At 40.4% G+C, this 27,312-nt stretch overlaps 1 protein-coding gene across 6 annotated transcripts in view; it reads right to left on the bottom strand.

The window, feature by feature from the left end:
* The window catches only part of OPA1 (OPA1 mitochondrial dynamin like GTPase), a 93,082-nt gene that overhangs the window by 39,445 nt on the left and 26,325 nt on the right, over positions 1–27,312 (bottom strand). For 3 of the 6 annotated variants that reach the window (XM_072142632.1, XM_072142626.1, XM_072142627.1), the window contains exons 2-18: positions 25,015–25,318; positions 23,882–23,978; positions 22,962–23,069; positions 21,500–21,553; positions 14,980–15,053; positions 11,110–11,220; positions 9,657–9,710; positions 8,905–9,009; positions 8,191–8,277; positions 7,891–8,004; positions 6,911–6,991; positions 5,617–5,691; positions 3,095–3,166; positions 2,922–3,021; positions 2,523–2,653; positions 2,363–2,435; positions 813–885 (exon numbers count right to left, since the gene is read on the bottom strand). In XM_072142632.1, the coding sequence (XP_071998733.1) occupies positions 813–885; positions 2,363–2,435; positions 2,523–2,653; positions 2,922–3,021; positions 3,095–3,166; positions 5,617–5,691; positions 6,911–6,991; positions 7,891–8,004; positions 8,191–8,277; positions 8,905–9,009; positions 9,657–9,710; positions 11,110–11,220; positions 14,980–15,053; positions 21,500–21,553; positions 22,962–23,069; positions 23,882–23,978; positions 25,015–25,318 (1,713 nt within the window). The remainder of the gene's footprint in view (positions 1–812; positions 886–2,362; positions 2,436–2,522; positions 2,654–2,921; positions 3,022–3,094; positions 3,167–5,616; positions 5,692–6,910; positions 6,992–7,890; positions 8,005–8,190; positions 8,278–8,904; positions 9,010–9,656; positions 9,711–11,109; positions 11,221–14,979; positions 15,054–21,499; positions 21,554–22,961; positions 23,070–23,881; positions 23,979–25,014; positions 25,319–27,312) is intronic. The other 3 variants (XM_072142629.1, XM_072142628.1, XM_072142630.1) reach the window with 3 other exon arrangements.

Raw genomic sequence — 27,312 nt, 5'->3', positions numbered from 1 at the left:
AAAAATAATTAAAGATTTTCAAAATACCCCCTTTCCTTAGAACCGATATAAAAAATAAAGAAAAAAAGTAAAATCCCAAACCTGATCTATCAAAATACAAAAACTGTTATTCCCAGTGGTGAACTTCCATACCAGAAAATAGCGCCCAAACGTAAGAATGGTCACTTTTTTGCCATTTTGCTAAATTTTTAATAAAAAGCGATCAAAGAGGTTGTACAGTCCCTTAAAATGGTAACAACAAAAGTGTCATCTCTTCACGGAAAAAATGACACCTCACACAGCTCTGCTATAAAAAGAAACTATAAAAATAGTGGTTAACATCAGAATTGGGCAAAATCAAGATTTTTTTTTTGTACAAAAGGTTTTAATTATTTAAAATCTATTAAAGTATATTTAAACCTATATACATTTTGTATAGTTGTTACCGTACCGAACAAAAGAATAAATTTGATGTGTCATTTGGAGCGCACAGTTAAAGTTGTAAAAACCGGAAAAAAAAAAAAAACATACTATTTGGCTAGTGTGAATAGGTTTTTGAATGATATATATGCAAGTAATGATTGATGTTAAGGGGGCTGCCTTAGAAGGTGGCCAAGAGGCAATGTTTTCCTCATGTCACCATGGAAAACATATGTGCACGCTTCCCTCAATAGGTGAGGACATTAATAAAGGAGATTTATTTTCACACTGTACTCTATCAGCCTTTGGTGTTTGAATACTTTCTGTATGCACACTACGTACTATCACGTACGGACTTTGGAAGCCATACATAAATGCTATGACAGCCGTGTATAAGAATAAAAAAATCTTACTTCAAAAGACTTGATCCTTGAAAGAATTCCTCTTCATAGTCCTTAATGGAATCAATACTTTCATTGGTGTTGCCTATGAAAAATGAAACCTATAAATCTATGTATTCATGAAAATTATCGGAAAAATATAATGGATATAATGGATAATATATTAAGAATAATGATCCATATAATGAAACAACTGTAAAAAAAAGTTTTCTGAAAGATACCTATAAAACAGGTACAAATCATAATACCCAGAAAGTCTTTAATTGCAAAAAAAAAAAAAAAACTGCAGTCAAATGCTGTCTACATTTGGTTACACAAGAAAAAAATCAAGCGCTTGATTCATATCCATCCAGAGAAAAATCATTTTCTTATAAATGAAAAAACATGAAATTTATTGTCTTCTAGTTAAAAACATAGCTTAGAGGAGTTATGACCCACACAGAAAAAACTGACGCATTTCAAGTCTTATGATTCTCACTCATCGGACTAGGGAGTAAGAATCGAAAGATTTGAAACGCATCAATTTTTTCTATCTGTGTCATGACTCCTCTAAGCTACGTTTTTAAATAGAAGACAATAAATTTCATATTTTTAACATTAAGAAAATGATTTTTCTCCGCATGGATATGAATCAAGTGCTGAATTTTTTCTTGCATAACTTCTTCTATGGACTCTTTGATTGCATACATTTGTTTACAGTCAAGTACTGCTAATAATTCATACAAATCACTTCCATTGCTTTCATTAATTATCCTGGACAAACCCTTCAAATCAGTTCATTGTAAATTGAATAAATGAATAAAGAGAAATAAGTGAATTAATAACTTTAGTAATGAAATGAGTATCCTTGATTTTTTTGTAATCCTTGTGATTGGGGCAAGTACCAGCAATAGAGGAATTTACATTTTTTATTATGTAGGTCTATGTGTCTCCGAGTCGTAAACCTTCAGGTGAATCCACACAGGACAGTCAAAAGTGGCCGAGTGCCTTCTGGTTTTTTTAACGGAAACAGAAAGCAGCACTAAATGCAATACTTTTTAATGGATCAATACCTACAGCCATTATTCTAGACTGTGCAACTTTGTTCAGGAGGATGCTTGAAAAATATGGAATTACTCTTATCGGTAATTCGGTTTCCACCAGTAACCATGACAGCCCCCACCTGGAAATAATGGGGGCCCATCATGGGAACGTTGTGGAAATATGGAATTAGTCTTACTGGTAATTCGGTTTCCACTAGTAACCATGAAGGCCGCCCATTATTTCCAGGTGGGGGCTGTCATGGGAACTTGATGGAAATGGATGTTAAACTAAAAATGCATTTTTCCCAGACACAGATTGAAGATTCTTGTGTGCAGGTGTCCTTAGGGTAGAGCACAAGTAATGGATCTCATGTGGTATGCAATGTTAAAAGACACCGTGGGATTTGAAGAGTGGATTGACCAAAATCACAGAACAGGTTCTACTAATACATTTAAAAAAATAATGTATATTGACAAGGGATCCGATTTACTAGCAAGAGCACATGTATGTGAAATCAGAAGCAACTGCACAATTCTTACCTTTCCCAGTGACAACAGCAAAATATCCAAGCGCTTTCATTGGGAAGAGTTTGCCTTCAATTATTTGTTGGATCTTTAAAAAACAGAACAAGAATGAGTATACTTAGAACAAGTAGGTAAATCATTATGTATCATGTCATGGGCCACGTGGTGAACTTACTCGACTTGGGCTGGCTACGTTTTTCTCAGCAAGATCGACTTTTGTTAGAACGAAGATTGTACGTCTGCCTTGGGGATCCATTTGACTTACGAGGTCGGTGACAATACTCCTCTCCGCATCCACAGACCCATCTATGAAACAGAAATAATTCTGCTTACTTTTATCAATAATGCAGCCCCATTCACTTTAATGGAGCGGTTCTGATTTTACCCTGCACAACAGGTGGTCAGACAGCATTATCTTGAAAAAGACTATGAAGGGGATTTAACGAGTTCTTGGGTTCCCAGTACAAGCAATGATTTTTTTCTAGTGATATGCCATTACTTCATGAGGGGGGGGGATAATGAAAGTTAATAACTGACAAAACAAATGGATCACTTTATCTACGTAAACTCCTACCTTGTATACAAAGGATGATGGCATTGGGATTCTGCATATAGGCCTTACTGATGCTGAAGATAGTCTCCTTGGTATCTGGGGCCATGCCAGATGTGACCGTCTGTAAAGAAATGGAGTCACATTAGTGATATTGAATTTGTGATTCAGATGTGTAAAATTGCTAAAATACTTACACTGATAACTCCTGGAAGGTCAACAAGCACCATTCTCTGTATTCCAGGACCCTTTACACTAAGTGAGATGGTCTGCATAAGAGTATATAAGAATAATTAATGTATTGAACATTCATCATCATTTAACTTATCCAAACATAATGTAGGAAACCTGATACATTCATATATAACTTATTCTTTGATAAAATTTGAGGGTTGAAAGAGTAATCGGTGGAACACTGATTACGGTAGTAAGCAGATATCTGCACGAAGGAAGGTCCATTGTGGCCAGGGGCGGACTGGGAATTTAAAGAGGCCCTTGAAAAAACTGTAAAAGTGGCCCCATTCTGTGGGCAGGGTCAAAACAAGTAGGCGTGGCCATGTGATGTGGGTGGAGTTCCTAAACTCCATACAAACTGTTTATAGATGGTCTAAATCAACATGTACACCGCAGAGGAAGAGACTCATACTGCCTCCTTGTAAAGGAATAACACTTCTATTTTAAAAGCACACTAAAAACATACTACAATACCTCCTCTGATAAACAAGAATGTAACTACTATAATACTGCCCCTAAGTAAAATATATTGTAACATACAAGAATAACTACTATAATACTGCCCCCTATGTACAGGAATATAGCTACTATTATTAGTAGCCAGCCAGCCCCCCCCCAGTATATAGCCAGCCAGCAAGCGTGCCACCCCAGCATACAGCCAGTGTGCCCCACCCAGCATACAGACAGCCAAGCCCTCCTTGTATAGTCAGTTCCCCACAGACAGCCAGCCCCCCCAGTATATAGCCTGCCAGGCCCTGCCCCCCCAGTATATAGCCTGCAAGCCCCTGCACCCCCCCAGTTTATAGCCTGCCAGCCCCTGCACCCCCCCAGTTTATAGCCTGCCAGCCCCTGCATCCCCCCAGTTTATAGCCTGCCAGCCCCTGCCCCCCCCAGTTTATAGCCTGCCAGCCCCTGCCCCCCCCCAGTATATAGCCTGCCAGCCTCTGCCCCCCCCAGTATATAGCCTGCCAGCCTCTGCCCCCCCAGTATATAGCCTGCCAGCCCCTGCCCCCCCAGTATATAGCCTGCCAGCCCCTGTCCCCCCAGTATATACCCTGCCAGCCCCTGTCCCCCCAGTATATACCCTGCCAGCCCCTGCCCCCCCCCCCAGTATATAGCCTGCCAGCCCCTGCCCCCCCCCAGTATATAGCCTGCCAGCCCCTGCCCCCCAGTATATAGCCTGCCAGCCCCTGCCCCCCAGTATATAGCCTGCCAGCCCCTGCCCCCCAGTATATAGCCTGCCAGCCCCTGCCCCCAGTATATAGCCTGCCAGCCCCTGCCCCCGACTATATAGCCAGACAGCCCTTTCCCCTACTATATAGCCAGACAGCCCCTGCCCCTTTACACAGCCAGACAGTCAGCCACCCCCTCTATACAGCCCTTTGGTTTACAGCCAGCCCAGCCCCTCCCCACCACATAAAAATAAAAACACATGAAACTCACCTTTCAACGCTCCAACACTGTTCCCCTACTTGATCCAGTCTGGCTGCAGTGACAGCTGCATACGTGCCGGCACGTAAGGAGCTGTCACCGCGGCCGGACTGGATCAAGTAGGGGAGCAGTGTTGGAGCGTCGGAAAGGTGAGTTTCATGTGTGTTTATTTTTCCACCTGCCCCACCAGTCCCAGACCGGCCCTAAACTAATCGGCCCCTGATTGTGTCTATGGAGAATGGAAGGTGAATAGATGACTCTGGATTCACCTCCCTTTCTTAGTGCCCGTCATACTCTCCATTAAAGGGACCCTGTCATCAGTGACCTCATGATGACCAAAGACGGGTTGTAGAAGGCCATCAAACCTGCATTGCAAATCTGCCTTTCTGCTTTCTCTATGCATTTGCATTACTGTATAAGTTTGTGTTTTAACTTACCTGGCTTCCTGACAAAATCCTCCATTTAGTCCCAAGGGTTGGGCTTTGGTTTGCAAGCATTTCAAAGAAACGACACATGACTTGTGTGTGCTGCTCACTCCTCAGCTCTTAGCCCCTACCTTTATGCTTCTGTACAACTCCTCCCTCTCCCAAAGTTGTTACCTCACAAGGCTTTGAGCTCTGTTCCTGTGACGGTGGAGGCCAAGAGCTGAGGAGTTTGCAGCATAGACAAGTCATGTGCTGTTTTTTTGAAAAACATACAAACCAAAGCCCAACCACACTAGGACTAAGCAGAGAATTCTGTCAGGAAGCCAGGTAATTTAAAACACAGACTTATATTGGAATGAAAATGCATAGAGAAAGCAGAAATTAATTTTTGCAATGCGGGTATGATGGGCTTCGGAAAGGCCAGACACATTTGTGAATTGGGCTTTTTGAAAACCCATTCCCTCTCCTCCTCCTCTAATTCTGTAACTGCTTTCCCCCAATTTTGAAAATGTCAAATAAAAATCATCATAAAAAATTAAAAAAGGTATGAAAATGTGTTATTTTATTATAAGAATGGATTTAGCAGTAAATGGATGACACAGTAAAGGCATCCATGACAGTGTACTTACCTCTGGGCTGACAGTTTGCCCATTCCTGACACTCTTTCTCATTCTCACTTCTATTTCATCTCTGAGAGCGGCAAGCTGTCAATAAATGCAGGTCAGTTTACATTAGAAAATAAAAGGACGAGGAGTAAAGGGGTCATTGTGAATACAGGGAAGTGCAGGTAATGAGAAGATACAACATAGTAAAGTCTGCACAATGATAACATGATCCAGTGAAGTGCCCTAATAGGACCAAAACTCAACTTTTATCTAAAATATAACCATAAAATATAAGAACACATGAAGTGATATCCAGCTGAGGCTGTGACTACAATGGTATGTGTAGGATCAAGAGATGCTCCATAGCAGTGGTGGCGAACCTATGGCACTCGGAGCCATTTCTGTGGGCACTCAGACCATTGCCCCAGGGCAAAGTTCACCGAGTATGACCAAATCCACCAAATCTTCCTGCCGTCCTAGGCAACTTAAGAGATGCTGCTCTCAGCACTATTTTAAAGTGACACTTCATTGGCTGTTAGGAACTGCGGGAAAAGTGAGAAGGTGTTGACAGAACTGCAATATCTTTGGAGGTCATCCTGCTGGAACCACCATACATCCTCTACAGAGAGACACTGGAGAGAATCTATAATGAGTCTGGAATTGTCCTCCTTCTTTCAACTGTATTGGTGGCCTCAGGGGGCCGATACGATTGAAAGATGTGGAAGACAGGTAGCAATAAGTTACTGTTTAAAAAGACATGTTGGCACTTCACGGCAAAAAAGTGGACTTTGCTTGTAGTTAGTCTGTCTCCAAAAGGTTCGCCATCACTGCTCTATAGCATCATCCATATGTCAAACAAAGGAGGAGACCCTAAGTCAGAGATTCATCCAAAATCTCTAAAATGAGCAGTTCATAAATAAAGTGCTGCCCAGAACAAGTGAACTATGCCCTATACATTTCCATGTCAGGATGTCAGATATCCTACTTCCTTAGGGGATACATGGGGCAACGATTGGGTGGGCTATTAGATGTCTTAATCCCTGCCCTTTTTTATACTTTATACAAACTAGTAACTGACAACCATTCCTATATGCGCTATGATACAAAGAAGACCATCATCACTACAATCTCATATCAGCCCTAGCGTACACCATAATCTAAAGCTTCTAATAAGCTTCTAATAGCTGTTTGCTTTTTCTTTCAGAGAAGGTTTTTGGGATCTGATAGCTAATAAAATTAACTTTACACCCATTGGTCATTAGTAGTCACTACAAACAATGGAAAAATGAATTAAGCGGCTAAATGTAGGATTTCCTACATCGGATTCTTTGGAGAGATCAAACTCCCGGGAACTGTCTTTAAATACAGCAACATGATGGGGACCTTCACTCAAAGTAACCTGCAAAGACATAAGAACATACCTTTGTTCAATACTATAATACTGCAGACAATATACAAATTTTGCTCTTGCAAAGGGCATTCTTTAAAGGGGTATTCAGAAAATGTTTGTATTATAAAAAGTTATACAAATTTCCAATATACTTTCTGTATCCATTCCTCATGGTTTTCTAGATCTCTGCTTGCTGTTCTTCTATAGAAAGCTTCTATTTTGACTTCCAGTGGACAGAAATCTCACCATGGTCACACAGGTGCACGGCTCGTTATAAAACACAGCTGTGATACTAATGAGCCGTGCACCTGTGTGACCATGGTCAGATTTCTGTTCCCTGGAAGTAAACATAGAAGGTTTCTATAGAAGAACAACAATGTTTACTTCCAGGGAACAGAAATCTGACCATGGTCACACAGGTGCACGGCTCATTAGTATCACAGCTGTGTTTTATAACGAGCCGTGCACCTGTGTGACCATGGTGAGATTTCTGTCCACTGGAAGTCAAAATAGAAGCTTTCTATAGAAGAACAGCAAGCAGAGATCTAGAAAAACGTGAGGAATTGATACAGAAAGTAGATTGAAAAGTTGTATAACTCTTTAACATAAGTAATACCATTAATTTTCTGAAATGGGAATACCCCTTTAAGGACATAGGCTGCGTTCCCAGCTGTTCAAACTATCCATTATTAGAAACATATGAGCACTTTCTTCCAGCAACAGTGCCACAGGTGTTCACAGATTTTCGGTGGTATTGCAACTCATCTTCATTCCATAGACGAGTAACCAAGGACAGGCTACATCAGACAGACCACATCATGCAGTGAGCACCTGTGGAACCTGTGTTTATAATAAAAATGATCTTCTTAATTAAATCTATGTAATGTATATATTGTCGTTATTAATACCTTAACTGGAGAACGAGTCATCATCTCACCAGATCCTCGAGGAAAGATTCGAGCCTGTGCTATCATTTCAAGAACACTGGTTTTCCCTGCACTTTGGTCACCAACCACAACCACCTGAAAGACAAGTAAATATGTTAGCATGTGTAAAGGCACTGAGGCACATTTCTATTAGTGGTTGAGTGCAGCAGGGGGTTATTTTAACACTCAAGACAAACCTGAAAGCTGAAAAAGCATACTTTCAATACCTAAACAATACTGCAGTACTAAGACCTCTGGGACTGAGGCACAGCAGTGACGTACCCTTGGTAAATGGTCTTGTGTGTTGTAGTTGGCATCATAGTCAGACAGGATGTCCAGTACTTCAGAATACATATCGATCAAAGATTTCTAAAGCAAAAAATGTTGAAAAGGATCAATGTTTATATTTATTCAAAAGTCAGTATGTATAAAACTACATTGTGCACCAGTGTTAATATCCCACACGCTGGATTTACAACATAAAGCCAAATCTAGAGGTTGTTGAGGGGGCGTGGCCTGCTCAGAATGAATCCTGCAACAACTTCTCAGCATTCAGCAATAATATTATGTAACCAGCCTGACAGAATCTCAGGTCCTTTAGCCTTCTAACATTAGCAAACTGGACCCCATGCATTTATATGATCACATGAAGTCACAGCATGCCTGCATGGAGAGGAGTAGAAGTCCATGCAAACATGCTGTAACTTCATGTGATTAGATACAAGCATGGGGTACAGTTTGCTAAAGACTAAAGGACCTGAGATGATGTCAGCCTGGTCTCAGACTCATTTGCATTATTTTAAAAGCCTTTTTTTGTAAAACAGAACAAAAAAAAAAAAAAAGGCATCAGAAGCTAAAAGAGTAGGGGGCAAACCAGTATGTCAGTGTGCTTGGTTTACAATCCTTCATCCTGATTGTAGATGTCCTTTAAAAAAAAATTATCTACAATAAAATGTTATAGTGACCATTCTTTTACTTGTTACTAGTTTACATTACCTTCATTTTCCTTTGATGTATGCCCTTGTCATCTTTTTGAAGCAACAGTTTACGTAAATCTTTGTTTTCTTTCTCAAGACGTTCAAGAATGCGCTGATATTTTAACTAAACCAAACCAACAAAAAAATTGACCACAGATTAAAGATTATTCCTTCGTATTTTAGTGTTCAGTGTTGCAGAATACAGCAGCGGATGTCACATCTATGCATTTGCAAGTGATGGATAAGCATCAATAAGAGATAATGCCATAACATTTGTAGAAATAAATATATATATATATATATATTTTTTTTTTTCATATATATATGAAATTCAGAGCTGTAAGCTGTTAGACAAGCCTTTAATCATGTCTACATAAAACCATATATCTAGATATTATTCCATCCCTATACCAAAGTCAACCAAGTATACCAAACACAGTATATAGGATGAAGTACACAAGGAGTCAATCCAAAACCACAAATCTATAAAAATATACAATCTTTAATCAATAACACAGCCTCCAGACCATAATAACTACATCTAAAGCCACACGTAACAGGATGTATGGTTGTGGTCAGTCCCATTTTAGAAGTATGGAACATTCAAATATAAATACACACAAGTATGAATCTATATCTCATAACAGTGAGACCATCTAAATCAAATGTATTACCCCCCATGACATACGGGACAATAAAGACCACCACCACAGCACCCCATTCTACACACAACAGCCTGATAACCTACAGCAAAACATGCTGAATACCCACCTGCGTCTGCAAAAGTTCTTCTTGCAGCTGATCAACCTTTTCCTTGTCTGTAGCCTTTAACAGCAAAATTTTGATAGAAAAATTGAGATTGTTATAATAAAGACAGTGAACGACTTGAAGACTCCTAAAACACTTTCAAATCTCTGTGAACTCAAACAGACTTGCATTAAGTATGCCATATCTACTCAGTGCTAGTTTTCGATGGCGCTCGTCTGCATTTCCTGCAGTTAGCGGACTAGTAACCATTTACATGCTAGGAACTTCCCTTTCCCTAAAACATTTTGGTTCAAGTCCTATACGTATTGGCGTAGAGGTAGATCTATTGCAATCTTTCAAATTCTATCAAAGCCAATGAGAACAAATAATTCTTCCCCTGCGTCACATCTACAATAAGTGCAGTCACTCACCTGGTTGCCTCAAGGGTTTGATGTGTAATGGAATAAATCCCATAGTTACATCTCTTATTGTGTAAAAGGCACTTTATTTTAACACTTTTAATTTTCAAAGTGATTTAAAAAAAAATAATAATGCACGTCTCTTTTATAGAACTTCCTGGCTGACTGCATGTACAATGACCATTTCATCCAACAGATTTCGTACAAGGATTGGGGAAAAGCTTTGAACCCTACCATGCAGTTTCAATGAATATGTGTAGCCATTAATAGAACTATGTACAAGAGACCCTTCTAATAATAAAGATTATTTGCAAACTAGTGGAGTTCTAGTTAACTTACAGCCGACAAAAGAACAACAACCTCTTTAATGGGAACACTTTACATCAATTGTAATATTGTCACAGCAGATACTGGGAAATGCTACATGTTTGAAAGTGAAGTTTTAACTTTTACAAAGCTGTAGATAATGTTAGCTATTAGCTCTGGGGATCTGCCTAATCATACCTTTGTATGTGAAATGCTAGTAGCTGCAGAACTGTAAGATATGCACTTATATTTCAGGTGGAAGTGGTGAACAGCGGAGTGAGATCTCGTCACTGTACACAGCACAGGAGAGGTGCTAAGGAGTAGTGTGAATGCAGAAATCAAAGAACACACCAGTACAAGGAGATTCCCCAAATTATATAAGTCCAGCTACAACCCTAGAATATAAATGCATTATATACAGTACTACTAACACCACATACAAATGTATGGTTACACAGATCTGTCTGTACTGTCTGCAGCTTTGTATGGCCAAAACTGAAGGTAGAGTTCCTTTTATGGTTTATTGTATATATATGAAATTAAATTGTCTTCTCATTATTACTATCCCACAAGAAGTAAGTTTAATTTTGGGTACTGAACACAGTAAGGAGAAAAGTTATGGAACTAAAATTTCATTTGGGTTAAAATTTGACTTCTGCATAGAATTGTTTGATCCAAGTCACAGTATTGTCCTGCAACTACAACTTGTACATCACACTTGTGATTGCATCCAACGTCCTAAGACCCATCACCTTGCGCTTCTGCTGTGAGTTGCCCGTGTTAATGTTTCCAGCTGCCCTGCGTGCCTCCTCTTCATGCTGCTTGAGCTGCTCTTGTAAAAGAATGAGTTCACCAAGCAAACCCTGCCATGAGTTTACAGAGAGAGATAGAGACGGGGTGAAGCCAAGGGACATAAACTGTGTCGGGTGCAAAATGAAATAGATGTATAAAATAAAGCCAAAATGACAGACAAATGTATGGAAGCAAAATGGACACAGAGGAACAAAGTGTAATGTATCTTAAACAACTACTAGAGAGGAAAAACATACTAACAATGACAAACAAGAGGCCATTGCACCATTACAGTGAGCACAATGGTTCTAGTCCAGCCTTTACAGATCAAAAAATGCTTGAATAGGATTTTTTTTAGAGATGTCGTTAAAGCGAACTAAACTTTACACAAAATTGTATAAAATAAGTTGTAATGTACTTTATTAAATATATTTAGTCCTCCTTCTTCCTCTAAAAAAGTGACACTTACTCATAGATCCAGGCACTTAGATTGTGGCAATCTTCTTACATTTGTTATCCATGGCCTCCTTCCTTCTAAAATCAGCTTTTAGAATTATACTCTTGAGAATGATGGCTCTGGGGGACATAATCAGAGCTTCTCTGTGCTCTGGCTTTACAGACTGTAACCCCCCTCCCCCCCCCCCCATCTCCTACTATGTACAGTGTAAAAGCCTGTGAAGCTACAGCCACTATAAAGCCTTTCTATCTCATAAGCATAATTTTAAAAGTTGATTTTAGAAAGAAATATAAGAAGATAACACAATGACAGTCCCTGGATCTATGAGTAACTGGTTTATCATGATGGATTTTGATTATATATTTCCTTAAATAAAGTATATTACAAACCTTACTATTGTTACCTTTACCATTTTTTGAAATCAAAATAATTGCCTACAAGGCTACACCTTAACCGTAACTGCTAATGCCAGTCATTAGGTGCAGCAGTCAGGTGATGCGATATATATGTCACTAAACTGAAGTCATAATCAAACATTTTTTTACGTTGCCTACTGTCTATATTTAATTTTAGGACAAAAAAAAGTACTAAAATATAATGGTGCAATGGGACATGCTACAACTTCAACTAGGACTTCTTAATATGGAAGGGCTATTAATTTATGGGGAAGGAGCTGCTACACTTCTGATGTTTAAAGAGGACCCGTCACCAGATTTTGCCCCCCCCGACTAACAATGCTTGCTGATAAAGGGTTACAAGTCCTTCCTATATCACCTAAAAATAGCTGCCAGTGGGGCCCTGTACCTTAATTACACCCATTTTTCTGATATTGGTATTATTTAGAGGCTAAAGGACCTGAGATGTCACTCTGGTCACATGACATGAACTGTGACCAGTAAGGAGGCATCAGACATAGGGAGGAGTAGATGGGAGGGGCCTGCTGAGCAGGACACGCCCCCTCTGATGCCAGGTAATATAAGATAAAATGTGATTTCTGTGGATGTTAGCTAAAAGAAGGGGGTCAGTCAGTTATTAGAGCTCTATAGGAACCGGCCACTGGCTGTATATGTGCCAATGTGGTGACAGGTTCCCTTTAAAGGAACACACTAAAAAAATAGAATACACTGTGTAATGTTTAATGACTAAAGTTTCACTAATATCTGTAGTACTAAAACACTTAAGCGCATTCTCCAGCCTCACAATACAGAAAGGTCTCAAAAGGGATGGACTGACAATATAAGTGTGTGACAAAACCATTAACAGAAATGGCACTTGAGTAACAATCAGATTCGGGTACCACAACTCAAACATAAGAAAACCAAAACACAAACCAAAAGAAACAGTGTGGTTATAAAGAGTCAATGTGTATGCTGTGCGAGCAAGTAAAGTGACATTATCTCATATTATTTCATATTTACTGCTTGGATTGCAGGCAGGGTGCAAACTTGTATAAAGTGAATATAAAATGTCAAACAATATAGTAGTGAAGGATTTGGGGTTTTAGCTCAGTTTTTATTTGCTTTGTAGTTTGTCACAGGCATGCAAATCAAACACCACAGAAGGAGCGCAGGATGGAAGAGTTCTAAGCATAGGCAAAACGGGTAGAGACCATCCCCACTTTGTGTAGGAAATGCAGAAGAAAATCCCCTCACACAGAGCACGCAAATAATCTGCAGGGTAGATTGAGATTAGAAAAATGCAAATCACAGTCGCCTTCACAAATTGGCACAAATCTTTATGGTGGTATTTTTGAATCTTTTTGTCTAAAATAATATAAGTATATATACACATACATGCATATAAACATTCACAATAAGACATGCTCCTTTAAGAAAAATAACAGCTGCTTGATATGAAAATTGAGAATTCTTTTGAGCACCTTAGATGCAAAGTGGAATATTAAAAAGGTATTCAAAAATGAAAAAATAATCTAGTTTCAAAAAAGTTCAAATAATATATTTTTTTTTTACTTTGGTGAAAAATAGAGAACCCCAGATATATGTACAACTGACTAATGTAATCAATAACTTTATATACACTACTGCATAATGACAATCAAAATTTTAATATTGTGACAATAAGAATACGAAAAAATAAATCAATGAACCTTAAAGGAACACTCCATTCACAGCTGATTAATTAAATAATAGATGGTTATGGGCCTGAAGGGGTAGCATTTTCCTCCAACAAAAAAAGGCCCTGAACAAGGTATAATTTACTGAATTAGTTGTGACTGGAGTGTTCCTTTAAGGACAAATTAATTTTTCTTGTCAGAGAACCTGTCACCCCCAAAAATAACCCCACCAAATATGTCCCCCCCTTAATCCTGTCCCCCAGCAACTGACAGCGGCGCAGCCGTGCTGTGCTTACTCACAGCACCAACCAAACAGTCAACCGGCACTGTTAATAAGCACAGCGCGTCGAAGCCGCTGTCAGTGCAGCACGGATGGCGCTATCAGTGCACCACATGGCAGAGAGCCGGCAGCGATTGTGCAATATATGTGCTGCTGCCAGCTATTCTTACAGGTCCCGACTGACAGGGGCGTGGAGGAGGTGCGTGGGGATGAGACGACTGGCGCTCTGGGCTGCCAATTGTGCACGAAATCGCCGAGCATGGGGAGAGTGAAGAAACATCATGCATGAGACGTGAATTCCCACCCACAATCCGGTCTGCTAATTATAAGTCTCGACGTGTCAATATTAAGGGCGCAGACCCGTGTTACGTTTTGGTTGCACTTTCATTGCATTTTGAAATGCATTACAACAGCTGAGATTTGCCAAATCACATTACAGTTAACATTTGCATTTACAAAATGTAGTGTAAATGTGGGTGTTAACAAAACAAATTAATTGCTAACACGTGTTAATATCGCGTTTACATTGCATTGTAAACAGTAATGTAATTAAGCAAATCAGCAGTTGAAATGTGTTTCACAACACAAGGAAAAGGCAACCAAAATGCACAGTGTGACCGCGCCCTAAAGAAGACCACCGCTTGTCTGGTTTGTTTTTTGTAAAGTAACTGGTAGTTTTCCTTTAAACATCCTTTTTGTCTTTAAACTAAAGATTGAAAGCAAGAGCACCCACACACATTGCGTGTGAGGGTGGTGGCACACGTGGCATTTTGAACCCGTTTTTAAGCAGTCAGTTAAAAACGCATGCGGTTTTTAATGGACTAAAAACGGGTTTAAAACGCTAACGTGTGCCACCCTGACGTCTACTGACTGGTATCTGGCTGTGGCATTGCTGCCAGGTAAATCCTGCAGCCATTCTGCTTCGTGTGTAGATAAGACTAACAGAAGGAAACATACAGACTCAGAAAAAAAATACTGTGTATCTTAAGAACTGTCACCAGAGTAAAGTAGCTCCTCACCTTCTTGTACTGCTTGTCCGAGCCGTCAAAATTCTGGTTGTCGGTGGCTTTAAAAGCAGTCTCACCTCCAGGACCTGGTAGAAAGAAACCACCACAGGGGTCATTATCAGGGCCATTCACTAGAGAGGAATCGTAGGCTCGGTGTCCTCCGTTAGGCTGTTTCGCCTAACCCTGGACAATTAGAGTTGATGGGCAGCAGAGCAGCCAATCAGGCAGCATTACACCCCCCGCAATGAGGACACACCTGGCAAATTCACAACTTAATGGGGTGTTCCTGTTTCCGCACATAATTGATATTGCTTGTATAATGAAAAGTAATACAAGTTTCCAATATACTTTCTGTACCAATTCCTGACAGTTTTCTAGATCTCCGCTTGCTGTCATACTGTAGGAAGCTTTATCCTGTGGATAAAACCAGGTCACCGATCACAGAAAGTAATCAGAGCAGTGTGTTATAACAAACTGTGCACCTGTGTGACATCACATGACCAGTAAAAGGTTTCTACCAACGAACACCGGTGTACTAATTCCTCTTCTATGCCACTTGGGCGGGGACAGGGAGTAGACACCCATTGCCTGTGCAGTACCTAGAGCCTGGTGTATAACTGTCCAGCGGCTCATCTAGCGGCCAGATTTTGATGAGGTGGGGCAGGGAGAACATTATAAGCTGGTGTACCAGGCACCAATATATGATAAATCCCCCTTATGACACTACCTAAAGAATGACAGCAAGCAGAGATCTAGAAAACAACAAGGAATAGATACAGAAAGTATACTGGATAATTCTATAATGTGCATTATATTCATATGTGTCCAATGTTTGTAAGTATACAGTAGGGGTAGCAGTAAGTGTACACCTAAAATTGACATAAGGTTTTACTGTAAATCAGCTCAGTTATCAAATGCTTGTAAATAAAGATATTATTATGCTGGTTAATCATAGTTTTACTTGCAAAAAAAGGTGTACAGGCATTTGAAAATTGGCCCGATTTGAGGTAAAAACCGCATTACACAGTTTCTGGCCTTACCCTAATGAGTTTACGCTTAGTTAATGGAGCATCTCAGAGGACATCCGTCACCAATATCTCAGCTTCCAACCATTACAGAATGACAAATATGTTCCCATCTACGTGACCTCAGCTTCAGGTTCATTTTGCTTAAGTTTATCGCCTAAGGTTTCCTGCCTTCCCATTCATGGTTTTGTCTCAAAAGAGGGAAGCAAAATCTATACCAAGTGAACCAAAAACCCTGTGTATCTTTATCCTAAAATTGTTCTTTCCCTATATTCATAAGGCGAGTGCTCACTTCATGTTAGACAGAAGTATAGAATGGTAACAAATTCTTGTTTAGATCATGGAGACTGAGAAAGGAAACCATTGTTACAGCTGTACTGCGGAGGTGACATACTGAGTGAAATGGATGGAGGAGAGGCTGCAGGTCACTTCAGTCACTTCTTTGTATATTCATTAAAATCATGCTAATGAGCTAGAGAAGCTATGGGAAGAGACCCTCCATACTTCAGATTTACGGGTCTCCCTCCCACCAAGTGCTGAAACTTTCTCAGCTGCAGTCAAACTACATGGGGCGGGAGGGGGTGCTGAGGGGGCAGTGTCACTACAGCCGGATGACTCCTCTAGAAGCCCTTCAGGGTCATTAGCATAACCTTAAAAGTTGATTTTAGAGGCCATAGATAACAACCAAAGAGGTCACCACAGTCACAGTGCCTGGTTCTATGTCTATGGTGTAGCATGCTTGATTTCCTTTAATAAAGTATTTTACAAACTTTGCTATTGTCACCTTAACTATTCATTTTTGAAACTAAAATATTTGCTTAGGTGGTTACATTTTAAGTATAACTGCTAAAGTCAATCAATGGGCGCAGCAGTAGGTAATTTTAATGGTTGATTTCCTTTAAAGGGGTATTCCCATTTCAGCAAATTAATGTTTTTTATTGTACTATGAAAATTTTCAATTTTCCAATATACTTTCTGTTTTAATTCTATGGTCGATCTCTTCTCGATCTCCGCTTGCTGTCCTTTTAAGGAAAGCTTCTATGTTTACCTCCCTGGACAGAAATCTGACCATGGTCACACAGGTTGTTACATCACATGACCATGGTCAGATTTCTGTCCATTGGAAATAAACAATAAAGCTTCCTATAAAATGACAGCAAGCAGAGATCTAGAAATCCATGGGGAATTGATACAGAAAATATATAGGAAAATTGTACAATGTTTCCTATTTCAAACAATAACATTTATTTGCTGAAATGTTAACATCCCTTTAAGCAGAGGGGACAGTGAAAGAGGGAAGAATTTGTACTGCTCGAGGGAAATGGACCTGGTAATAATGTGAGCTTAGATATACTGTATAAAGCACTTGAGCCAGCACACGTTTACATACATAAAATTGCCAATCCTAAAGGATGTCAGAACAGCAGGGGATCCACAATGAACTATATTATCATTAAATGGATTTTAAATCTTAACCAGGGTAAGTATGAGACACGAATGGGATCAGCCATAGTGTACTTGCCCTAAAAGAGGACTTCCTATAATGTCCCATGTCTTGTTTCCAGTGGAAGGAGGAGGCCATGCTCTCAATACTGTGTGCACGCCCCTCTGTCATATCAGTGGTTGGAGGGGCATGCCACTGTCATCCATAGATTATGGTCTGTGCAGCTCTCTTCATCCACCCGAAGCCTGCAGGACACAGGACGTCACAGGAAGTGATTGAGAGAATGAGAGCATGGCCTCCTCCTTCCACCGGAAACAAGACATGGGACATTATAGGAAGACCTTCATCAAGCACCGGCATAAAATAAATGTCCCCAATTGCCTTCTTCAAAGTGCAAAGCACATTATCAAACTACATGTGGCTAACAATGTATAAGAAAAACTGATATACATTAGAATGTAAACTTCAACAAGTACCATATTTTTCGGACTATAAGGCGCACCATCAATAAATTCCTGCTAAAACGTCTAGGTTCATATATAAGGAGTACTGGATTATTAGGCGCACCTGATTATAAGGATGAATGACCAGCAGGTGGCAGACCTGTACACAGTTCAAGGCAGCTGTTGTCTGTAAGTACAATTCATATAGAAGGCGCACTGGACTACAAGGCGCACCTTTGATTTCTGGAAAAAGCAAAGGATTTTTGTGCGCCTTATAGTCAGAAAAATACGGTATGGTTTCCAAGAAAAAAAAAAGATCCACAGAAAATCTTAAAAAACGTTCCCAGAACAGAATCAATGTGTGAAACAATGACGACAGAAGCTCTTACATACAAATGTGATTATGTCATGTAAACCAGGCTTCCTTTCCAGGAGTAGCCAAGAGACTTCCATCAAAAAGTGATACAAAATGCAAATGCAAGTGTTATCCAGGGAGACGCATCAGATTTTCATTTATTTTTGTACTTCTCTGGGTAAGATCACCCCATTAGGATGGGGTCATGAGTAATTTGGACTACAGAAACTTTTTTTTTTGGCTTAGTCATGCAAAGTGCTAAAAATTTAGAAAGTTAAACTTCTTACCATAAAGCTTGACTTTACTTATTATTACAGGGAATCCTCTCCTAAAGCCCAGCACCTTTATCTCAACTAGACACACCTTATGCAACCACTTACCACGCTCTCCTACCTGATGACAGCCACCCTTTTAACAGGCTAAAACTTTCTCCTAGCTTTTCAAAGTCGGGCAAAAGCTTTCCCAGTTACTATGTTCCTAAAATGCCTGTTATTTCTGAAATAGCTCTCATGAACCAGACTTTACCTTCTGTGGTCAGCTGCAGGACAGCCTGTAGCTCAGCTGTACTTTTACCATACGCTGGCACTCCTGCGCCCGCATATGCATAAGTCCTCACCCCTAATGATATATGAAGAGGCTCTGGCCTCCTAATGTATATGGTGGCTGGCTGCGCAGTATATACAGTGCCCACAAGTAGTATTCAACCCCCTGCAGATTTAGCAGGTTTGATAAGAAGCAAATAAGTTACAGCCTTCAAACTTCAAACAAGAGCAGGATTTATTAACAGATGCATAAATCTTACAAACCAAAAAGTTATGTTGCTCAGTTAAATTTTAAGAAATTTTAAACATAAAAGTGTGGGTCAATTATTATTCTACCCCTCAAACCACCAGAATTCTGTTTGGTTCCCCTAAAGCAGTGGTGGCGAACCTATGGCACGGGTGGCAGAGGTGGCACTCAGAGCCCTTTCTGTGGGCACCCAGGCCATCACCAGAGAGGACTCCAGGTATCTTTCTGCAGTCTAAGGCAGCCCAGGACTTGCTGTGCACAGAGCTATTTTAAAGTGACAGGGCTACCTGGGACTACTGCAGGAGTAGGAAGATGTGGATGGATCTGGATTATCATTGTAGCTCCTGCACCAGCCCTGATAATTCTTCCTGTTTATGGGACCCTGGAGGGAAGCTACAATGATCATCCAAATTTCTTCTATTTTCTGCTTTATTGGTGTCTTCAGGGTGCTGATATGAATGAAAGATGTGACAGAGCACAGAGTATAAGTCACTAATTACATTTCTGTGTTGGCACTTTGCGATAAATTAGTGGATCTTAGTTGTAGTTTGGGCACTTGGTCTCTGAAAGTTTCGCCATCACTGCCCTAAAGTATTAAGAAGTAGTTCAGGCACAAAGAACAATGAGTTTCACATGTTTGGATTAATTATCTGTTTTTCCAGCCTTTTCTGACTATTTAAGACCCTCCCCAAACTTGTGAACAGCACTCATACATGGTCAACATGGGAAAGACAAAGAAGCATTCCAAGGCCATTAGAGACAACATCGTGGAGGGTCACAAGGCTGGCAAGGGGTACAAAACCCTTTCCAAGGAGTTGGGCCTGCCTGTCTCCACTGTTGGGAGCATCATCCGGAAGTGGAAGGCTTATGGAACTACTGTTAGCCTTCCACGGCCTGGACAGCCTTTGAAAGTTTCCTCCCGTGCCGAGGCCAGGCTTGTCCGAAGAGTCAAGGCTAACCCAAGGACAACAAGGAAGGAGCTCCGGCAAGATCTCATGGCAGTGGGGACATTGGTTTCAGTCAATACCATAAGTAACCAGACGAGCAGGTAAGGTACCTTTACTTTCACAGCGTCATGTCAAGGCTCGTTTACAGTTTGCTCATGATCACTTGGAGGACTCTGAGACAGACTGGTTCAAGGTTCTCTGGTCTGATGAGACCAAGATCGAGATCTTTGGTGCCAACCACACATGTGACGTTTGGAGACTGGATGGCACTGCATACGACCCCAAGAATACATCATGCTGTGGGGCTGCTTCTCAGCCAAGGGGCCTGGCCATCTGGTCCGCATCCATGGGAAGATGGATAGCACTGCCTACTTGGAGATTTTGGCCAAGAACCTCCGCTCCTCCATCAAGGATCTTATGATGCGTCGTCATTTCATCTTCCAACAAGACAACGACCCAAAGCACACAGCCAAGAAAACCAAGGCCTGGTTCAAGAGGGAAAAAATCAAGGTGTTGTAGTGGCCTAGTCAGTCTCCTGACCTTAACCCATTTGAAAACTTGTGGAAGGAGCTCAAGATTAAAGTCCACATGAGACACCCAAAGAACCTAGATAACTTGGAGAAGATCTGCATGGAGGAGTGGGCCAAGATAACTCCAGAGACCTGTGCCGGCCTGATCCGGTCTTATAAAAGACAATTATTAGCTGTAACTGCAAACAAGGGTTATTCCACAAAATATTAAACCTAGGGGTTGAATAATAATTGACCCACACTTTTATGTTTAAAATTTATTAAAATATAACTGAGAAACATAACTTTTTGGTTTGTAAGATTTATGCATCTGGTAATAAATCCTTCTCTTGTTTGAAGGCTCTAACTTATTTGCTTCTTATCAAACCTAAATCTGCAGGGGGTTGAATACTACTTGTAGACACTGTACTTCTACACCAGGCACTACATAGAATTGTGCAATTTACTATATAAATTGTACAACACGCCCGACTCCGCTGCCTCTACAGGTGGGAAATAATGGAGGTTCGCTAGCAATTGCGATTATTTCAGGTATTTTACACCAGTTTTCTAGCGTAGAAGCCCTGATAATGTCTCCAAAAGGGTTGTATATGTCAAACATCTAATGCCTTGGCCAGGAATAACCTATCCCCAGCATCTTTTTGGGGTAGTGATATCTAGGCCTGTGCACCAATCAGCTGTTTGGCACCTAATAAACACCGGGTATGGGGCTCAGGCATCTGGTTCTGTATCCCTGTAGCGACTTCCATTTATTTTCCATAGTTACAGCTAATATGGATGTGCAGGTCTGCACTCCTGTCCTCCAAGATGTGACCCAAACCGGCTGATATAACACCATTGGCACTTGTTAAATCTAGGATTTGAGGTCCCCTGCATCATACAATTTTAGCACTTTCCATTATATGGGCCTTGAGTGGAATTCTTTCAGCTGTTATTGTGCATATCCGTATGGAGTAATATTGCACTGAATACATTGGTGACAGAAATGGCTTTACACACCTAACAACAGAAGCAGATCAGAAGGTCGTATGACTTCACTAACCAAATTGTGACCTGTGAAAAATCAGCAAAAGATATAAAAAAAAATGAGGAATGAAAGCATGTTAGCAAAACCTGGAAAGGAATCCCACCTCCTGCTATCTTATCAATAGTAAGTATACAAATGAAAATATACTGGACAAAGCTGAGGAACAACTACAGAGGGAATTTTAAGACAGTCGTCAAACCACATATATGATGAAGGTAGAAGCCAGGTAAAAATGTATGCTAAAATGAACACAGACATGGAACATACATGTATACCCAACACCAGACATTCCTGTTCACACATATAAGCACGCTATATAATCAGGCTATATTACATGGAATTCATTGGTTGCTACAATGGGGAACAGGTTAAAGCCTCTGAAAGGATCAGCCACAAATATCTAAATGTTAAGGTCATACTGAATGTAATGTATTAATTTAATTCTAACAGGACAGCCTTGTTGCCAACACAACAATTGTCAAATAAATCTTTTTTATACATCATATTTATCAAATTGCGGCCGCATGTACGTCCCCATAGACGGCAATAGCTGCGCGGCGCAGATACGGTGCCACACTTGCTCTATCTTTCGGCGTGTGTGCGGCCGTGCGCCGCTATTCTCTATGTAGGGAGAATGGGTCACCTCCTCCTCCTCTCCAGCACACGGCTAAGCTCCAGCCTAAGACAAGTTACAAGTGCATTCATCTGTGCAAATCATGTGGAGAGAAGTAATCCCAAAGTTGGAAACTCTTCCAATAAGCTTTTCAAACAATTTTCTTAATCATTCTACATTTTAGGGCAGATTCACATTGTCTGTGGTCAGTCCATCATCAGGGAATGGGAGAAGTGCCATGCCATGCACTGACAACACTGCCGGGGCACAGAATTCATATCCATATATGTTATACAGAGTCCCTGCTTCCCCAATATGCAGCAGAGCAGACACTGTAATTAGCTCTGCTTCATATTAGGGAAGCTGTAACTCTGCAAAACATATGTACAGTCCATGGTCAGTGTTTGTCAGTGCATGGCATGGCACTTTTCACATTCTATGATCATGGACTGACCACAGACAATGTCAATCTTCCCTAAAACGTAGAATGATTAAGAAATGTGTTTTTAAAAAAAAGCATATGTCTGAGTCTCAGAGCCTACAGTTCTCTCAGAAACTACCAACGATTTACAAAAAGGATGCCACTCTGACCACATGCGTATCAAAACTTTTGCTCCAATGTTTAGAGCCATGAAATTGCTGGCACCTATGTGTAAATGCATTGCGCTAGTGAAGAAACTTATTTGTACAGTGTTGTAAAGTCTCATATTTTCTTCTACTTGGAGATTAAAATTACATTATTATAAAGTGATTCCAATGGCTTTTTAGTAAACAGTGACAAAACAGGATTCCTGTAGGATATGCTTACAACTCTTGCCCACCTGATGACAGCCATCCTTTCAAGAGACTAAAGCTTTCTCCTAGTTTCTCAAAGTCTGGCAAAAGCTTAGCCAGCTCCTCAGAATCCGGAAGAGCTTTACTGAGCTTATCTGCAAAGGAGAAGACAATGGTTAATGTGTTCCAAAAATAACAATTACTTCCAAAAACAGTACGAGAGGAACAAAGAAAGTAAGAGTGTGGAAACACAGCAAACTATGTTTACAAGGTGGTGGGATAGAGGAGACAAGATCAAGCCATACTCATGTCCCATATTTAGGTAGCCTCTAAGAATTGCTTATATTCATATCAGTTATAAACAGAAGTGAAGATGAGAAACGTGGCTGACATGCCAAGCAGGTAACATCAAATCTATAATGTCCTTTACAGGCATGGAAAAATCCCACACCAGGTGGAAGAGAAGATCATCGCTGCATGGAGAAGAAATGCTGGCCCGCTCCAGAAATGAGATCATGGTGAGAAGAAAAGTTTGCCAGTGTGACCAAATATGGAAAAAACTTATTTTATTTTCATCCATTAAAAACATATGCACATGAAAAACCACTGCCGCTTCTCAGAAGGGCTGGTCATCATTAGTCATAATGGTTAGACTATTTTAACAAGTCCATCCAAATTGTGTCATGGATTTCGCTTTATTCACGTGCACATGTCTTTAAGGGATTGACAAAGTATATTTTAGGTGTTTAGTCGCACTGGAAGACCTTTCGACTCACCTTAGTCATTCTAAATGTTCAAAGCTGGACATCTCTGCCTGGTTACAAAGACCATCTATATGTATCTGGAAGGTCTGGCAAAGATGGAGGGGACTAGGGTAAAACTGACAGATAAAACAAACAACTTCATAAGTACAGATTAAACCACAGAAGGATACACACATGGCATAAATACCACCCAAATGACTTACCAAAGTTAATATGTTCATCCAGCTCCCACACAAAATCTGGTACAATCCATTTGTATTCACTGAGATCCGGAAACATATCTTTCCACTGGTCAAATGTCTGAAAGATGAGTGGTACAAATCAAGCACAACAGCTCAGCTTCTCCATAATTAGAATACATTGAAGTAGCCTTTCACCAAGATCAAAAATTTCTACACCCATGTCTATAAGAAGTAAAGGTCTCAATAAATCTAGACATGCCAACAATGAGGAAAGGGGTAACAAGATGTCTGCACAACTTGTTGCTTGATTCATAAGGAGAAGACAGGACATCAATACCAGGATTGGTGGAGGGGCAAGCTGTCCTGGGATTGGAGTTAAGAGGGATGCAATAGCATAGCCACGACTACGGCACTGGAAGCAGTTGGGGATTTATTGGGTGACTATAGCCCATTTTCTTGTCAAGCACAATTCCAGGAATTGTAATGCAACAATTGTTCTACATTATACCACCAGATGATTGTTCCAAAACTACAAGAATGACAATATTAGTCTATTCGTCTTCAAAATTATTATCCCACCCTGGAAAGGCGGAAGAGCTCATGTAGGGGCTTACATCACGATTGAATACAAATGAAGGAAACTACTTTCTTAAAAAAGAAAACTACCGACCCTGTTGGGTACACTGCCAGCATTGGTGTAAAAACTAAGTTACAACACAAATAATCATTACCATGAGTAAACAACTGGGAGTAATGTGCAAAATGCGTTGGTCGTGTCAAGAAGAGATACAACCATTTACATTTTTATTCTGTTGAAATAAAGGACAACATTTTAAACACTGGAGTATTCAAGATCCTGAGTGCTGGATTACTAATTTCCTTTTTGTTTGTGGGGCACTATTGCCTTGGGTGACACGGCACTTGTATGCAGATGACTCAGGAGAATCATGATGGGATAAAGCAGTGCCCAGAGCTCTGTAAACACAGGGAGATGCGGTAGAAATTCAGTCTTAATCCTAATCATAGTCTAACCTAAATAAAGTACATTAGAAAAACATTCTCAACACTCCCACCCCACACAATATTAATGATCTCGAATGATGTTTATGTATTAAAACCAACAAAATAACAGCATGAAAAGACCCAATACATACCTTTTTAGCTGTATATCCGCCACCAACAGCTGATCCCAATACCAGATATCTGAGCTTTAACAGCCTGGATGCCAACCTAGCAACCCAAAAGCCGCGCTGGCTTTGATAATTCAGATGGACTGTCAAAAGTCTGCTCTTCTGTAGTGGGAGGCGAGACAAGGATGAGTAGCATCGTATTGATGAACTGGGTAAAGGTCGAACGTTGGCTCTAGAAAAATGATGGTCTCTACGAGCATAAAGGCTCTGTGATGGTAATCTGGCCTCCTTTACGACCCGTTTATTTAGCGTCCCTCTGCAGACAATGCTGGAACAAAAAGAACTTTTTTAAATACATTTCTATGTGAACAGTATTAAACATTAAAAGGGATGCCCAAAACATTTTCATCAATGACCCATCTTAGATCCTAAAATTTCAAGAGTCAAAATATTGTCTGTGTTGATACGGCAGCTAGGAAAAGTACTACAGCTCAGACAAGTCACAGGGACTCAGCTTGCCGGACTTATCCTGGAAAGTGCAGGGGGCAACAGCAGGCCGATCACACATAAATACCGATCCTAAGCAAACCTCATCAATAGTGACCTGGACAACCTCGTTTTTAACAATAGTCTACACCATTTTATTCCTTTGTACCGCACCTTAAAACTATGCCCCTGACAGATACATATTTTGTCCAAAGAATACATTAAACTATTAGAGTGGAAATACAGAGTACAAATTGCTGAATAATATACCTTATGTGACTACCATAGTTTTTTTTCTTTTAGGTTTTATTCTAAGTTGTCCGCCCATTTAAAAAAATTAAGTTTACCCCTTTAAAAGGGTTTGGCCACTTAGACAAACTTAAACAGGGTAAGTTTTAGACCGTAAAAATGTCACCCATATTACACTTACCCTGATAACGTTTCTTGTTTACTGAAGGAAGCTGCAAGTCATATGACGCCCAGGTCCTGCTGTCTTCTGGAGGATGAAGGGGGGTGTGCAGTCATTATTGTCTGCACCCCACTTTCATCATAACCTGCCTATATGAGTGGTTGAAAGGGTCACAAAACCTACGTCTCTCTCCTGCAAATAAGCAATTTTATCTGGGCAGGTATAATATGGGTAACCCTATTAGAGTCTTATACTTACAGTCAAAGTTTGGTGTAAGTGGTCAACCCCATTATTACATTGCATTATCCCTTATGCAGTTTTAAAGTGTAACTGTCATTCTGAGCAAAAAAAATAATAAAATACACAATTCTGCTCCAGGTGTCCTTGGGAATAATTCCTCAAAATATTTTGCCTCTCGGTCCTCATTTAGTACCTCTTTTGTCCCATAGCAACCATGGTTTCCAGCTCTCAAAATACTGTATATACTCGAGTGCAAGCTGACCCAAGTATAAGCCGAGGCCCCTAATTTTACCACAAAAACCTGGGAAAACCTATTTACTCGAGTATAAGCAAAGGGTGGGAAATGCATTGGTCACAGCCTCCCCAGTATATAGCTTGCCGGACCCAGCCCCATAGTATATAGCCAGCACCTGCCCCCCAGTATACAGCCTGCCAGCCCATATCCCCCAGTATACAGCCTGCCAGCCCATATGCCCCAGTAAATAGCCAACAGCAGGGGAAGCCAGAAAGGTGAGTTTTTTGTTGGTTTTTTTTACTCGAGTATAAATCGAGTTGGGTTTTCAGCACATTTCTTTTTGTGCTGAAAAACTAGGCTTATACTCGAGTATATTATACTCGAGTATATTAGCAAGATGGAGGGGGCAGGACCTGTCTCCTGTCACCTCATCACAAGCACCTACTGCTGACCAATGATACCAGAGCTATCTATGTATATCCTATCATATATATATATATATCTATATCTATATATCTATCTATCTAGGTATATTCTAAGTAAAACTTCAGCACAGCACATGAGGGCACAGCTTGAAGACTTGGAGAGTGTTTCCTGCCACTTCCAGCTGTGGAGTGTAAGGTGATGGGGGCTGCAGTTTCTGTCTGTGTGGATTATTTGTTTATACACAAGTGTAGGGAAAGCTGAGGGAGAGATGACTGTAGGTGTTTGGTAACTACATTAGTTAGAGTTCCAGTCAGAACATGACTGCTGGAGCACTGAGCCATGACGTGAACAGCTGATTGCAGGGAGAGAAAAAGGGGTGTGTCTCTAGCTCCATAGTCTGCAGTGAAGACAGAATGTTCCTAGCAACAGCTATATGAGACATCACTGACATCTAGGGGAAGTGTGCAGAAAAAAAGAGGAAGGAGCAGGATTCGGGTAACTAATCCAATTGCAAAAGGCTTAAAAT

Source organism: Engystomops pustulosus, chromosome 3 (genome assembly GCF_040894005.1).
Source record: "Engystomops pustulosus chromosome 3, aEngPut4.maternal, whole genome shotgun sequence".
In the NCBI taxonomy this organism is placed as follows: Eukaryota; Metazoa; Chordata; class Amphibia; order Anura; family Leptodactylidae; genus Engystomops; species Engystomops pustulosus.
The sequence above is the reverse complement of the archived record's forward strand: the minus strand, read 5'-3'. Positions and strand labels throughout refer to the sequence as shown.